General features: G+C 38.3%; 5 protein-coding genes across 10 annotated transcripts in view; 4 read left to right on the top strand and 1 right to left on the bottom strand.

The window, feature by feature from the left end:
• The first annotated feature begins 127 nt into the window (after window positions 1-127).
• Window positions 128-2,851, top strand: noxred1 (NADP-dependent oxidoreductase domain containing 1). Of its 4 annotated transcripts, XM_024269072.2 has the most exons (7): window positions 128-435; window positions 525-694; window positions 1,732-1,912; window positions 1,991-2,145; window positions 2,315-2,340; window positions 2,435-2,513; window positions 2,614-2,767. In XM_024269072.2, the coding sequence occupies exons 1-7, from the start codon at window positions 269-271 to the stop codon at window positions 2,676-2,678; spliced, it is 843 nt and encodes a 280-aa protein (XP_024124840.1). In that variant the 5' UTR covers window positions 128-268; the 3' UTR covers window positions 2,679-2,767. The 4 variants fall into 4 exon arrangements, with proteins under 4 accessions (XP_024124840.1, XP_024124832.1, XP_024124846.1 ...); XM_024269064.2 differs by having other exon boundaries at window positions 2,315-2,513; window positions 2,614-2,851; XM_024269078.2 differs by lacking the exons at window positions 1,991-2,145; window positions 2,614-2,767 and having other exon boundaries at window positions 1,732-1,835; window positions 2,315-2,484.
• Window positions 2,852-3,413: 562 nt separating this feature from the next.
• On the top strand, window positions 3,414-6,547 carry tmed8 (transmembrane p24 trafficking protein 8). The gene is made up of 6 exons (XM_024277569.2): window positions 3,414-4,012; window positions 4,252-4,421; window positions 4,515-4,605; window positions 4,700-4,793; window positions 4,901-5,194; window positions 5,339-6,547. The coding sequence occupies exons 2-6, from the start codon at window positions 4,303-4,305 to the stop codon at window positions 5,554-5,556; spliced, it is 816 nt and encodes a 271-aa protein (XP_024133337.1). The 5' UTR covers window positions 3,414-4,012; window positions 4,252-4,302; the 3' UTR covers window positions 5,557-6,547.
• Window positions 6,548-8,667: 2,120 nt separating this feature from the next.
• zgc:163014 (uncharacterized protein LOC100038766 homolog) lies at window positions 8,668-12,139 on the top strand. Its single transcript, XM_024277337.2, has 13 exons — window positions 8,668-8,990; window positions 9,066-9,233; window positions 9,307-9,412; window positions 9,487-9,615; window positions 9,702-9,806; window positions 9,882-10,059; window positions 10,128-10,256; window positions 10,346-10,533; window positions 10,630-10,826; window positions 10,905-10,996; window positions 11,067-11,121; window positions 11,283-11,380; window positions 11,465-12,139. The coding sequence occupies exons 1-13, from the start codon at window positions 8,929-8,931 to the stop codon at window positions 11,692-11,694; spliced, it is 1,737 nt and encodes a 578-aa protein (XP_024133105.1). The 5' UTR covers window positions 8,668-8,928; the 3' UTR covers window positions 11,695-12,139.
• On the bottom strand, window positions 11,823-13,913 carry gstz1 (glutathione S-transferase zeta 1). Of its 3 annotated transcripts, none has more exons than XM_024278505.2 (9): window positions 13,749-13,913; window positions 13,344-13,395; window positions 13,191-13,258; window positions 12,817-12,897; window positions 12,615-12,740; window positions 12,467-12,542; window positions 12,329-12,381; window positions 12,210-12,259; window positions 11,823-12,080 (listed from the first exon to the last, which is right to left on the bottom strand). In XM_024278505.2, the coding sequence occupies exons 1-9, from the start codon at window positions 13,776-13,778 to the stop codon at window positions 11,954-11,956; spliced, it is 663 nt and encodes a 220-aa protein (XP_024134273.1). In that variant the 5' UTR covers window positions 13,779-13,913; the 3' UTR covers window positions 11,823-11,953. The 3 variants fall into 3 exon arrangements, with proteins under 3 accessions (XP_024134273.1, XP_024135054.1, XP_036065786.1); XM_024279286.2 differs by lacking the exon at window positions 13,749-13,913 and adding an exon at window positions 13,501-13,652; XM_036209893.1 differs by lacking the exon at window positions 13,749-13,913 and adding an exon at window positions 13,501-13,676 and having other exon boundaries at window positions 13,191-13,395.
• Window positions 13,914-14,107: 194 nt separating this feature from the next.
• aldh6a1 (aldehyde dehydrogenase 6 family, member A1) overlaps window positions 14,108-15,564 on the top strand; it is a gene marked incomplete in the record, with an annotated part of 6,039 nt that continues 4,582 nt past the window's right edge. Inside the window, 4 exon segments of the mRNA XM_024274172.1 lie at window positions 14,108-14,261; window positions 14,695-14,739; window positions 14,817-14,891; window positions 15,329-15,490. Coding sequence (XP_024129940.1) covers window positions 14,223-14,261; window positions 14,695-14,739; window positions 14,817-14,891; window positions 15,329-15,490 — 321 coding nt within the window.

Genomic DNA, 15,564 nt, shown 5'->3' with positions numbered 1-15,564 from the left:
TGTACATTTCTTCTTCGTGACAATGATTATCCTATCCACATTTGAGTTGTATTACATTGAAATGAAAGGGAAAATAAAACACTGATAAGTGAGCATCAGCTTGATTTTGGAGATAAATTGTATTTTCCATCAACAGCAATTTTATTTTGAAATCTGGGCGTCTACAAATGAGAATTGGATGTTGCCATGGTAATACAGGGGTGGTGTATGTTTTCTCTTTTTTCATAAAGCAACATGATATTGTTATAGCTATAAATTCAGTGAATAGATGCTATATGTGATGGATATAACGGCTGGTTTGAGCAGTTTTTCTTTTGAGGCGGGTCTGACTGATGGTGAGAAGAACTTTGAGTATCTTCGTGAACGCTCAGCTGAACTGATGTTTTGTGGATGCATTCAAGCGACTTTTGTGTGCGAATTATTCCGCTCACTACGGTAATGCTTTTTTTAAACCCGTTTATGAATGAATATTAACACAATTATGTCATAAATACGTTTTTCTTTTAACAATTCCTTATTTCCAGATGTGCAGTTAATGGCAGCACCGCTGGCTCATCTGTTTCCTCCAAAGACCTCTGTGTGGGAATCCTTGGTTTCGGCCGTCTGGGTAAACAGCTGCTTCATAGCATCCTTGAAAATACCAGCATCAAGACATCATGTATTAAAATATCCACCAGAAGACCAGAATCAGCAGGTAGATTCATGCAAACAAACAACACATCTCTTTATTTCTTTTCTACAGAATTTTAGCCCTTTGATTATTTTTATAGAAAATAAACAAAATTATTGGCAGCTTTCATTTATATCTAGAACAGAAGATTAAAACAATCTTTAATCTTCATCTATGTAAAGAAAAAAATTGATATGATGTTCACATTACTTGTATTGGAATATTAAGAAGTCCTTGAAACCTGAGTAACTTTTTTGGGAGAGAAAAGTTAGTTTTTTAAAAAAAAGAAATAAGGTTTATAGTCCTGAATAAAGCAACTTTTCATAAAAAAAGAATGTATAAGGCAGATAACATGGATGATAGCATCAAGAGAGATCACTCCTGTTGCTTTTCAGCATTAACTGTCTCTGTGCATATTAAAAAGAAAGAAGTTATACATTAAAATGTGACACTATTATATCCCTTCTTTAACACTAATTTTGTGCATGGAAGATAAATTCTGAACACTGCAATTGGACCGGTGGGATTTAACATACAGTAGGTGGTGGGAACAGCACAGGGGATTGCAGGAGGTTCTTTTCCCAGACCTGGACTATAAATCCGGACGAAAACCTGAAGCTTTGCAGCAGATCCCACCCCGGAAACAGACTCTTTGTGCTTCTTCAATCAAGTAAAAGACACAGAAAAAGCAATGCAAAACAGACAGATTGGGTTATTACATCTATTGTTTCCTCTTTAAGTTCACACACACCTTCCCCTTAAAGTCAAACACACTTTTACATATCACTGCAGACAGACACACACTCGTGAGAAAACTATTTAACCCTTCTCTTGCCTAAGTGGCTATTCATTAAGATTTAAGGGTGTGCCCATTGCACTTTGAAAGTTGATTTTTTATTTAATGTTGATACTGGTTTTAATTTTTCTTAACATGTTAGGTGAAGGGCTTTACCCTAAAATTTAGTAGCATGTGACAATAAACTCTTTCTGGTTCTACTTCATCAATCTTAAGTTTTTGTTCCTGTGACAGAGAGTCGATGTAACTGTTTTGTGTCTTCCAGAGGAATGCAGCCGGACCGGAGTGGACTGTTTCTTTGACAATCGCAGACTGGCCGCATGGGCTGACATTCTGTTTCTGTGCTGTTTGCCCTCTCACTTCGCCAAAGTCTGTCCCGATCTTCGTTTTCATCTGTCAAAATGCTGTCTTGTGTACAGTTTCCCCTCTGCTGTACCTGTCACAAAGTACCTTCAAGCACACAAGTGATTTGTATTTTTCCTAAAGATTTAAACACCTGATTTTTTTTATTATTATTATTTTAGGTTGGCCAAACTCCTTGAACATGATTTTATTCTGAAACCACAATATGAATTTGCCACCTGGGATGCTGCAGATGTGAGGCTGCCTTCTTTTAATCTAACCACAGTTTTGACAGAGGAGCTGTTGACGGAGGCATCCAAACCCCGTAGTATAAAGGGTCTGTTTTATTTAGCTTTTTGAAAAGTTCTCCTTAAAAAAACTCTTAATAATTTCTGAAGTGCAAAACAGGACCTTTAATCAAGATTTCTTCTGTTATTTTTGCTTTTTCATATAAAAATGAGCTCTCTCTCTTTTTTTTTCTTTTTTTTAACACATTTCCATTGCAGGTACAATCACTCTGGACCTGAACTGGGTGTGTGCAGTGCTGTACAGCTTGTTGAACATCTGCACTTCTGCCAATCTGGGATCTGCTCAGACTCTGTCTTTGATTCAAACCCTTGTTATAGAGAAATGGACGGATGAGATGGAGTTTAATGCACACAATTTCATTAGTTCATCCTATGCATCTACTATTTCTGCAACTGAGTGAGTTATTGCTCATTGTTTTTCTTTTGCAAATGCTATCAAGAAATTGTTTAATAAAAAGAATGAAAAGCTTATTTATTTATTTTTTTTAAACTTGCAGCCCTTTTCCTTGGATTTCACTCATCGACACTCAAACAAAGGAGACGCCACTGCTGGACTTTTTAGCAAACAAAAACCTCCTTCAGCAGTGCATCACAGCAACATTCAGATCCCAACTGAGACAGAAATCAAAGAAATGAAGTTTTTCAAATATCCTAAAGCCCTTAAAGTGGTCGATTACTGTGGCATTTTAAACATAAGCTAATAAAAATATGGTTATGGAGTTGGTCATGCTTTAATATGATATTTCTCTTGTGTTTTATCATGTTTAACTATTAAAACTACTTTTCAACTTTAAAATAAATTGTTGTATCCCAAATTATATCTATCCTAAAATGTATTATTTACTCTGGCATTAATTCTAAAAATGTTTCAAATGCAAAATAAGCTCTGCAATCTTTATAACTTATTTTTTATGTTTATAATGTTGTGTCATTCACCTTCTCTTTGTCTTTAAGGCTTGCATCTTCTACCCACCAGGCATAGACACATCTATTAGAAAACCTGAATCATGCTTATTTCAAAGCTTACAGCTATAGATATGCATTATGCATCTGATATCATGATACTGTGGGTTAGATCTCCAGCAGACGACTTTCCCACAGCTAATTGCATTGCGGTCCCATCATGCCTTGCACCTTGTAAACAAGCCATTTGGGTAGTTTCTTTTTCCCAGCGTCTAAGACTTCTACAATATATGTCTATTAAATAACTAATATGCATCTGCTCACCTTACATATTTGTTTCTTTAGCTTTATTCGACTAAAGTGTTTAAGTTTTCTATTCATCTGCTCGTGAAGTGAGCAATAATGGGTGCGAGTTGCCACCCAAATTAAACAATATCCCCCTAAAATCCACTGAAAACTATAATAAATAGTACTTTTAGCAGTAGTAAAAACTAATGGAAATTAAATGTGTATATTTTTAAGTTTAAGGTCCCATCCAATCATCTCTTTTATTTTAAAAGTGTCCCCAGTGGTATTTAACTATTGTTTTTAGAGTAAATAAAAAAGTGTCCTTTTCTGGGACATAGTTTCTCCAGAGTAGCATTAGAAATAAAAAATAAAAAAAAGAAAAACTAAATATGTGCTTTATTGTAAGGGCTTATCTTCCTAAATCAGTTTTTGTTTTGCAATCTCCCCTGCAGCGAGCACACAGCTGATGCAGCACTAACCGTCTCAGCTGCGGGATCGTCTCATTTCGTCAATCTTCGCGAAAACACGGAAGTCTACTTTTTTTTTTCTTTTAAACCCTCGTTGGCTGGTTTCTTCCCCCGTAAAAAAAGAACCAGCTTTGCGTGAAAAAAGCGTCACTTGGTTGCGGGGATGTGGATTCGTATTTCTTGATGGCTGAGCTGGACCAAAGTCATTTCATTTGAAGATAAACGACGCAGCATCGTGGTAAGCAGCTATGCACTTTTATTGGTAGCTAACATAAGCTAGCCAGCTGCAAGCTAATGTGAAGAAGCTACAGTGATGGAGCTTCTTAATGGAGTCCAGCACTCACTTTATAGTATGTAGTGAACCCTTAGGTGTTATTTGACTCTATTTTGGGCAGAACAGCATCAGCAGTGCGCTGTCTGTGTAAAGAAGCTAACTCAAAGCTAACTTCAGCCTCTCTGCTTGCTTGTGGTTGCGAGGGGCGGGGCTTCATCTCTTCCTGCCGCGCTGTCGGAGGTGTTTGTCTTGTCATGAAAGCCATGGAGAAATTAGAGGCTACATCCGAGCTGCAGTCACGGCTGTCCTCCCTGTCCTTCTCCTCTTTCCCCGGAATAGCATCCAAACAGTGTGACAGCAGACCTCCGGACAGGTAACCTGTTGCTCCAACTGAAAAGTGGTGCTTGTTTTGGCCATTTTTACAAGTGAAAATGTGTGATTTGTATTGTTGTTTTTGGATCTTCAGGCTTCACAGTACAAATCTTTCAGAGAGCTTTACCCAGTCTGTAAACAGCACTGGTATGGACACAACCAAAGACCCAGGACAGCTTTGTGAGGTAGTAAATCGAGGGATGTCAACATGTGGTTGCACATGGGGCAGTACAGCCCTGTTGCTTTTCATTAATGTACCATATGTGTGTGCACTTTGAGGGTAATCAAGAGGCTCCTGTCGTGCCAGCCCCGGGGGCAGGAAGCGAGGCGAATGTCAGTGAAAAAGACTGTCAGCCCTCTGCTGAGATGAAAGGTGAATGTGGTTTGATAGTGTGCTTTTTTGTTGTTCCAATTTGCATGTAGTTATTATGTGTTAGCAACAGATGATCACAATGCCATTTGTGTTGAACTACATGGCAGCCCAGATGCCGCCCCTGCAGCCCGCACACACATGGACGTCTGCCGCTGTGAAGGAACTAAAGGCGAAGCTTCGACCCGAGAAGGACAGTGTGGTGACGGTGTACCGAGGCGACATCATGACGGTTAACGTCCCCACTGTCCCCGAAGCCAAAAAAGTGTGCTGGGAGTTTGCCACGGACGGCTATGACATTGGATTTGGGATATATTTTGACTGGACTCCTGTGACAAACCGATCCATCACCGTGCACATCAGTGAGTCGAGCGACGACGAAGATGAAGAGGAGGAGCTGGAAGGTCAGATTGTGATTGAGCATTCCACACAGCTGCTAGTTTTAAAGAACATATCTAAGAGATACTCTTATCTATAAAAAACAAGCAACATTTGTGTTAAATGTTTGTTCTGTGCTGACTTTATGCTTGATGCCATTTGCACCACAGGGCCTGTCAGTAATGGAGACGTCGAGAAGGGATCCAAAAGTCAAACCAACTCAAACTTGGGCGAAATCCTCCCCGTGTATCGGCAGGACAGTCATTTGTCTGTCCACGGCGGGAGCCACGATTTCCCAGGTGAAGGCACTTACCTCCTAAAGTTTGACAACTCCTACTCCCTTTGGAGAAACAAAACACTTTACTACAGGGTTTATTATAGTGTCTGAGATTGCAATTTACTGCTTACGAATGTGCGATTTAAAGAATATTCCCAAGAACAATGAACTATTTTAATTTTTTTTTTGGAAAAAATATATATCGAAATGACATACCGGCATATCTATTTTTATCACTTTTGGCTTGTCGTGTCACTTGTTGGAGATGTGTATGGCTAAAATGTTGATCACCTGCTTCAGTGTCTTGTCGGCATATATTTATCAAAGCCATGCATATGTGCCATATTATTTCCTTGTACATACTGTACTATTCGGTCAAGTGCCCGTCATAAAACGCCTATTGTCTTTGCCTGTGACATTTCAGTGACAGCTGGTGTCGAGGAACACCTGACCAGGTGCTCCGTCTGAAATGGAGTTTAACTTGTGTTTCTGTGTTTGTGCGCTTTTATGATCACTGTCTTTTTGTTGACCGCTTTATCCGTCAACTATATGTTTTTTTTGTATGTGTTGAAAATAGATTTGAAAAAATACTTTTTTTTTGTTTGTTTTAAGAAAAAAAGATTTATCATCTAAAGAAAGTAGTATCTGATTCAGAGCGAGCTCTTTATGACACAAATAAAAGCCATCTCTTATCGCAGAAATGTCTCATTATATAATAGAGATTCAATATTTACGTTTGCTTTGCCTACATTTTTATTAGGTAGATGAATTGCATTTAAATGTATCTCGTGCACATGTCTTTCTGAGTGCAAATCACTGTTTTTGAATGTTTTGTGTCCTTTGGAAAACCTTTTTTTGTGAACTCGAACACCTCAAACACTTTAAATTGCTTTTTTCCCCCAAAGACATCCTAGATTGGGCTGCTAATGTTGTGTGCAATGTTAAAAAAATGGATTTATTTGCTCTACTGTAACTTTACTGTAAGTTATACTGAAGATATTTGTTCCTAAAGTTTATATTCCACAATAAAGATAATATTATGTAGCTCTCTTTGTCATTTTTTTTCAATTTTTTTTTTGTTTTAAGAAATTGTTGTACAACAGTTTTGGTGTAATTTTCTGCTCCTGTTATCAGTTACTACTGTGGTTTTAGGATTAGACCGTTTCTGAGCAGTCCCCTGTGTTTCCATTAAATTGTGGCATCAGGGCATTGATGTAATTGTTACACAGGTGCTGATGAAACCTGGTTTTATTTTCAGCTCTCCCTGAAGGCAAGTCACAATCGTACATCAATTCTCATCTGGGCTTCACTGGGTTTCTGAGGATAAAAAAGGCGGGTTCTTAAGTTGCTAGTTCTCTTGTGCATTATCGTTTATGTTTTATTACTCTAAATGCTTTTTATTTTTGCTTCTTGCTTTGCTCCATTAAATGCAACAAATATATGAGGAAAATAAACACGAAAAAGTGTGAATTACTTTGTAAATACGCACAAACTAAACAAAAATGAAGTATTTTAGCTGGAAAAAATTATAAAGGTTTATGATTAAAAGCAAAATAGTCAAGACTATTATTTTAGTAGAAACAAAAGGCATTTGTTGTCTTTTTTATGCTGTAGTTTTTCTCTAAAACTATAAGGATGAGGTTAGTCAATAAAAATGTGCTGCAATGTTAATAACAAAGTTATTAAACATTTTACCACAATATCTTATAAATGATTAGCACATATTATTTTTATTACTGGCTAAAAATTGCATAAGTTTCTCTTTTACAGTTATGACAAATCAGAGTTCTTGACCTCACAAGACCTCTGGAAGTATGCTGTGGTATCTGACACCAAGCTGTTGCTAACAGATCCTTTCAATCATGTAAATTTTGACAGAGACCCTCCATAAATCTTGTTTTTTTCCCAGCATGTGCCACCAGTGATCCTTAATAAGACCACAATTTTCAGAATTTGTATGTTTTTTCCTCTTTCCAGATTTGAGGTCTTCCATCAGTAAGTCACTTGGACATTCACGAGCAGAGAAGGGTCAGTTTTTGTTGTGTCAGGACAAAAATCTTTACCCAAACAGCATAGGAGGACTTGAAAGTTGGAATACACCCAGGTGTGAATGCAAGATCTATAGCAGGAAGCTTTTCTTATCCCATTATTGTGTCCTCCCTGATTTAATTAATTTATCAAAGTGACCTCTGACAATAAATTCCCTTTTACAGCAATAAGATTTGACCAGCACCTGTGCCAAAAGACTGGAATTGGAGTCACAAAAATCATCCTATGATCATTTCTAATGCTTTTAAATGATCATATGTGGAAACCCATTGTGCAATTAATAAGATAACTGTTTAAAGATAGAGGTGGGTGGACCAAAATGGACATAAGAGTATGACTTCAAATATTGTTACTTTAAGTAGAAGTAATTTATTTTAAATGTAGTTTCCAGTAAGAGTATACATATCTGATCTATTGCCTTTGACTTAATTCAGTTTACCGGTACCTATAAAACTCAAATTGTCAGTAGCAGCTGTTTCAACGCACAACACACTTTAAAAAAAACTATTTTTTAGTTATATTTTATTATTAAATTATTCAAAATACTACAATTTTCAATTATTTAATCAAAAAAGGAATAAAATAATTAGAACTGTATGCATGCATCCAAATTCTGGTATTTACAAGCATTTTGATAATTTACATTTTTATTAAAAAAATTGAATTAATCATAACAATTCCTTCACCTATTCCCATTCCCCTCGTATGTATAAAAAAATTAAACAGAAAATGAAATAACATAAAATGCCAGGGGTAGAAACAAACAAAAAAAACGTCAAACAGTGAGTAAATAAAAGTAGGATAAAAAAATTGCAAAGTTTACATTTTAAATGATTTTATACTGAAAATAAATTACAAGACATTTCACAGCCTACTGGTTTTCTAAAAAAAAAAAAAAAAAAAAAGATTGATTCCATATATAATTTTGCCTCCACCAGCAATAAAGAAAACTTGGGAATTTTGTTAGAAAATTTGCATTTGTGGATGTAAAATTAAGTAGAATTAATAAATTCATTAAAATTGAAACACCAAATTCTTATGCTGGTGAAAGCTAAACAGTACATTCTCTCAAAGTCCAGAAAAGTAGAGAGCAAACTTGAAAAAAAAAAGAAAGAAAAGAAAATCAAATAGATGAATTACTGTTTTTTGAGCGCATTTACAAAAGGTACACAATGTGTCAATGCTGAGTTTAAATCTTCTTAAATAAGTTTTAGTGGGATAGACTTTTATTTTAATGTGGCTAATTTCGTTCTAGAAAACGACAGAAAGTAAATAAATCCGAGCAGATTGGTTTCTGGGTAATTGGCCTTCACTGACACCTGCGTCTTCTCCAGCGTTTCTTTGGACTCGGTGTTAACACTCGAGCCAACATTTTACCCGACTTATTTTATTTTATTCTTTCAAACAACCTCAATAAAATCTAAAATAATTCAAATGGGAAAGCTGCACTTCTACGTCCTCAGTTCCTTGCGAGAAGCCCCCCGTCAGTTCATTTGGTATGTCCCGACGGCCCACAAGCAGCCATGTGCTAATTAGCGGCGTCTCTTTAACTCTTTGCTGGTTTCTTGCAGCAAATCCAACCGGAAGTGCTTTCAGGCGTACGTCCCGCTGCCGCTGCCTCAACATTTGATCGTTTTCGGCCTTGGAGAGTGGACATGTGAGACCAATCTTTCAGTAGAGGTCGTGGTGAGTGAAAAAGTTCAAGCCCAGGAAATAGGAACGTTGTCCTCTAAAGCAAAGTAAGTGTGGAATCAACATGTAAGAAGTTTATTTCTATGAATATGTTGTTAAAAACCAGTATTGGGGAAACAGGTGCCTTACCTGGGAAGGTGAATGGAGGGAGGATATTGTTACAGTAGGTGCTGAGAGAGGCAGGAGAGGAGTGTATGGCAAAATTGTGTTGAGAGTCTTTGGAGAGGTAAGCTTTAGTAGAATACAACTATTACCCAATTAAAAAATTACATTATTTATATTTTTAATGTGTGTCTATAGGTTGGTTTGCAGGATACCAGCAGGGTCACTAGCAGTACACCACTGGCTAAGAGGAAATGTCCGATCTTGGAGAAACACAACGCCACAGATTTCTCTGGCACATTGCATCCAAGTGCTGAAAATGAAACCGTGAGAGAGGAGGATAGGGTTTTACTATCTATTTGCAGTTTTCATTTCACTTGTGACAGATGTTTAGATAAGCCAAATCTTTACAGATCTCTTCCAACTCCTCACACCTGGGAGAAAGTGTTTGCTTTGCTGAAATCCAAGTTAATAAAACTGACAGGAATGACTCTGCTTACCCTTCAGTTTGGCCCACAGTGAGTACAAAGCCGCAAAATAGCATAAATGTTTAAATGTCATAATGAGTGACTGTAGTGCGTTTGATGTGAAAGGAAAAGACACCCAGACGCACAGTCATTAGCGGGAGTGGCTGTCTGACCTGGAGCTGCGAGGGTAAGAACGGTCTCGGAGGTGACGCGGACCGAGCCTCGACCCCCGTCAAGAGGAAACTGTCCAGGATGAACAGCCAAGAGGAGTTGTGTGTGCAAATCAAAAGCGAATGCAGACAAGGTCGGTCGGTGGCACCCACTTCACAGCCACGACGGTTGCGCATGATCTGATGAAAGCTGTGATTTCAGTTTCAGTGCGTCCGTCAGAACGCTATTGCCATACAATGTGTCTGAGTGACCCTGACACCGCCGTTCTCGTTGGAGGGGAATCGGCAGATCAGAACTACTGTGCAGACTCCCTGTGGAAGCTCGAGCTGGGTCAGTGGAGTTTGTCAGCAAACGAAAGCCTAATTAATTAATTAAAATACTAACTTTAAATACAATTATTTTATTTGACTTGTAATCAGACAGCAACTTCTGGTTTCCTTTGAGCTCCTCTGCCGCTGAAGCTGCGCCCACATGTGCTCGAGGACACTCTGCCACCTATGACCCAGACTCTAAGGCTGTTTTTGTATACGGTGGCCTGAGGGAGAACCAGCGCTACAATGAGCTCCACATCCTTAACACTTTGACCTGGAAATGGAAGAATGTCACTGTGGGTTTAGTCAAAAATGACTCTGATGTTGCTCTGAGCTATTTTCTGTTAAACCCTTAATGGAAATATGTTTGCAAATTCTCCCTTTTTTTTAAGGCGAAGGGAAATGTGCCACATTTGGCATACCATTCAGCTGTGTTTTACAAAAAGGAGCTGTTTGTCTTTGGAGGAGTTCAGCCAAGTCACGCCTTGGGGGATAAATCCTGCACCAATGCTTTGTACATCTTCAACCCAGAGTATGAGCTCTGGTATCAACCCATTGTGGACGGGGACAAGCCTTTGGCTCGCTTCGGGTCAGCCTGTTTGCAACAAATCCCCCTTTTCTTTGCATAGTTCTAGTTCTTGAAATGCCGTCTTTGCTTGCTGAACAGACACTCGTCCACACTTCTTTCTCAGAAGCTGGTCATATTTGGTGGACGTAAAACAGCGGCCTACCTCAATGATCTTCATGTTTTAGATTTAGGTAAGGACTTTTGTGCGTTTTGTAGAGCAAAAATCTTGCAGTGATTTTGACGTTTCTCCTTTGGGTGAAGGATTCATGGAGTACACAGCTGTGAAGAGTGCCAACATGCCGCCATTGCCTCGAGGGTGAGTGCAAAACTAATCAACATTGATAAATGTCACTGATGTAGCCATCTGGGTCTGATATTTTTGGGTTTCTATCAGTAGTTTGAAATATACTCTTTGTGGAGTTTTCTTATATGTATCTTCTGATCTGAAAAGAGTTACTTTTTCTTGTGTACCATCAGGTTTCATGCAGCACTACCAGTGTCTGATAACAGGATTCTGGTGAGCGGAGGCTGTAGTGCAGTGGGAGCTCTCCAGGACGTACATATCTTTAACATGGGTTTGTAATGACCAATAAAAATCATAAATGTCCCAAATTTCAGTTTTTATTCTTGGACAGCCAAGGATGACTTTTCCTCTTCAGACACGTGCATGTGGAGTTCGGTGGCATCACCTCTGCTTTGCTCCAAGCCTCGAGCTGGACACAGCATGATCGACTTGGGCAGCACAATCCTAACTGATGTTGAGGGGAACACGCAGCATGGAAATGAAAATCTCCTGTGTACTGTGCTGGTGTTCGGGGGCTCTGACTGCTCCGGCACCTTCTACAACGACACAGTCAAGTGCACTCTGGAGATCCGTATTGACAAGTGATGATTTTTAGATGGAAGTTGTATGAAATGAAATATTGTCTTCTCTGACTCTTAAATTAATTAATTCTGTGTTTAGGCAGCAGCGATCCTTGAGGTTTTGTAGTTTGCACATCAAATCTCACATCTGTGTGTTTTACATAAGTATTTTATTCTGTTTACATGTATTTATGAATGATTAAATGTTCTAACAAAAACTTTTTATACAAAATCATGTTTATTGTTGAGGTTTGCTTCTTAAATGCTTGATTTTTCAGTTTTGTTTATGCTTGAAGATTAGCAGGTGTATCTGGCTGCTGAGACGGGTGGCTCACTTTGAAAGCTTCAAGCTCCAGTAAGGTCTCATTTAACCTTCTGATGGTCGGATACTGCCCCATGTCCACTTTGAACCTGCAGATATGTAGAGGAAACGTTCAAGCTTTAGTGTTACAATAATTTTATAAAGTCAATTTGGACAAAAAAAAACTAATTTTGAACACTGTGATAGTTTTATTTAGAAATGTCATGTCTGCTACAAACCTTTCTGCGTTATAGACTTGTGGAACCAGACAGATGTCTGCCATGGAAATCTACAAAACAAAATAAAAATTAATTGGTGTATATTTAATAATTTTTTATCTGGATAAGAATGACATTACCTCATCCCCTACACAGTATTTTCCTGAGGTTTCCTTCAGAATTGGCTCAAGAGCTGTTGCAAAACAAAAGTGTGCATGAACCTTGGCACCGACACGCTTCATGGTCAAACCTTTGACATCAAAACCAATTCTACGTACCCTGAAAACCACGATTAATGAAGTGCTGAGCCCATGGAACCTTCTCTTCTCCTACTTTCTGGAGGACGGACAAATTCTGAAACATTCACACTATTTAGTACAGAGTTTGATCAGATGAGAGAACTACGAGATGCAGTTTCCAGCTCACCTGTATAGGCTGTATGCCTGAAGCAATAAGGTCACTTATCATCCGAACTTTGGCACGTGTTTTTGGATCCGCAGGAAGAAGACGGGGTCCCGGTCTAGTCTCATCAATGTACTGAATCACTGCAAGCTTTATGAAGAGTTTAAGTTTAAAGAAGCACTTAATTGTTATATTTCTGAAAAAGGTTTTTATTGTTTAGACTTACTGACTGACAGAGGGTGATGCCATCAATTTCCACTGCAGGAACTTGCTGCATGGGGTTTAATTTTCTGTATTGCTCTGAGAGCTAGAGCACAAAGGAAACTTGTAAGTTCTTAATGTGTTAATTTTACATATTAAAAAAAATCATTGTGCACTCTTAAGAAACTATGTTCTAGAAAACGACAAGATTTTAAATTTTAACTTGAAACAGCATAATTATAACTAAAAAAAACACTGGGAACACTTCCAATAGATCAAATGATGATCGGAGTAGGACTTTAAGAAATGATGCCTTATTGATTACACAACGGCTGTTTAAATCAAAATCTGCAATTTACAAAACTGCTGTCATGTGTCGTCTCCTTTATGGCACAATACCTGCTGACCTCCATCTTTGATCAAATTGACTGGAACCAGCTTAAATTCAATGCCTTTGAGAGCAAATGCTGCACACAAGACACTTGTTATAAGATTGTTTACATCAATAAGAATAATATGAGTAGGGAAAAAAATGCCTCTGGCATGACTTACCAATGCGAACCCTCCAAGAGCATGAACTTCTGAAGTAGCTGTAAAGCACGGGCTAAAAAAAACAAACAAAAAAGGGTAAAAACAAGTTCACATGGAAAAAACAATTCAGTTATAATGAAAGCCCTTAGTTTCCCTTCTCTAAACAGTCCTAAATCACCTTGGTTGTGGATTCCATAACTTTGTATGCTGAAGATTTTCTAAGCTGAAACAGAAAAACCTCCCCAAAGCAGTTATTTCTCCCCCAAATTCCAATTCCAGCAGCCAATAAGACAAGCTCCCCAATTCCCTCCTACCTACTCTTTGCCCTATGACTAAGCAGAACTCAGACTCCATGTGGTTCTCATTTAGGAGCTGTTTGTGCTTCCACAGCCTAAGAATTATATATTATATTATATATTACTTTACCTTTGCAAGGCAAGCAATTGATAAGTGCATTGCTGTTGTTAAAATGACTTCGTTAAATATTTTTTTCTTATTGCTAATCGGTTAATTAGCAAAAAAATAATAGTTTTAACTGGACAAATCCTTAGAGAAAGAAGTTAACGGAGCTTTTGGCACTGCTTTAGCTGTAAACATTCAGATTACATAACTTCCGGGTTTGATGTTTTAAGCCAATGGTTAACAGAGTTTTCCAATGAGGGCGGGACTAAATGAACTGTTAAGGTACTATTGGGTGAACTCCTACTCGGACAGCCAATCACGATGTGGCCCTCATGGGCGTGCGTACATGTAGCGAATAGGAATTCCTTTTTGTCCTCCGAGTCCGCCCACAGGTAAGTGGTTGAAAAGTGTGGCTTCAACCTGAGTTCTCTCCTGCCTGGACCACCGTCCCACCTGTTAGACCACTCGAGTCGGGCTGTGCCACATCATTTGTTCACTATGGCGTCAGCAGCGTTAAGATCAGCGCTAAGAACCAAGGTATACTTTTTAAATGGTTACATTGAAGTTGGTAGAAAGAAGTGCAAAAACAAGTCAGCTGTCATAGGTCAAGGCCACTGTCACATGCTGTATGGACTTCCATGCGAGCAGGTTGATTTTCAGACCTTTTTCTGACCTTCAAAGGGCTTATAATGATAATGTTCCACTCTGTTTAATGTCCTGCATGTGGATATAACCTTACAGTCCACCTACATGCTGATCAGCATTCAGTCCTGCAGTTCTCTCCAGTCAGTTTGACTTTGTCCCCTTTACTAACTACCCCTGGTGATTGTTCATTAAACCTGTGGGCCTACATGCTGCAACTGGAAACAGCCGGTTGTCTCCAGCATACCAGAACTTGGAGCAATCTCACATTTATGGTTAGAAGATCTGATAAGCAAAATTTAGTAATTTAGATGTGTTTCTTGATCAGGTTCCTTTTAGAGCTGGCCAGATGTGCTACTCCTCCTCCTCAGTGGTAAGTGGCTTCTGTGTAAAAGCAGAGATTGAATATTTGTATGTCAGATGTCATAATTTTGCAATGTTTCTTTACAGCCAACGGTAAAACTTTTCATCGATGGAAAGTTTGTAGAGTCCAAAACCTCAGAGTGGCTTGACATTCATAATCCAGTAAGTATTTTATGGGCTGAACATTTGAACACATCTCTTGGAGTTTTTGCAAAATGTCATGCCATCATTTCCCTCTATATTTTAATTGATACATGATAATTTTTAACTATTAAAAGATCTTTATAATGCATTTGAAGACTTAATAGATATTAATGACGAAAGATAGTTTCCCTTCTTTAGGATAAATAGTTTGTGATGTATTTAATATGTACCCTGTTCAATTAAGGGTAAAAATGAAATAGTAAAATATAATTTCCTCTCTTTTTATTAACTCACAAACATAAATGTTTTTGATACATTCATTGCCAATTATTCTTAAATATTTTACATTTTAAATAAGACAGCATTCACTTGATGCAAAAATAAACTGGTGATACGACTAATTGGAATTGGTTCATTGTTGAGGCACAGCTTCATTTGACTGTTCCTGACTGCAGGCTACCAATGAAGTCATCGCCCGCGTTCCCAAAGCCACTCAGGAGGAGATGTTAGCTGCTGCAGACTCGTGCTCCAGATCGTTCCACTCTTGGTCAGAGACCTCTGCCTTGACTCGGCAGCAGGTCTTTCTGCGCTATCAGCAGCTTATCAAAGACAACATTGTAAGTGGCATGCGTAGAGCTTTTGAGTAGGAAATACCATTTTGTTTTTGGTCATTTGTGAATGTATCCAAAGC

Source organism: Oryzias melastigma, linkage group LG22, assembly GCF_002922805.2.
Source record: "Oryzias melastigma strain HK-1 linkage group LG22, ASM292280v2, whole genome shotgun sequence".
Taxonomy (NCBI): domain Eukaryota; kingdom Metazoa; phylum Chordata; class Actinopteri; order Beloniformes; family Adrianichthyidae; genus Oryzias; species Oryzias melastigma.
Note: the sequence above shows the minus strand (reverse complement) of the source record. Positions and strands in the feature narration are given on the sequence as shown.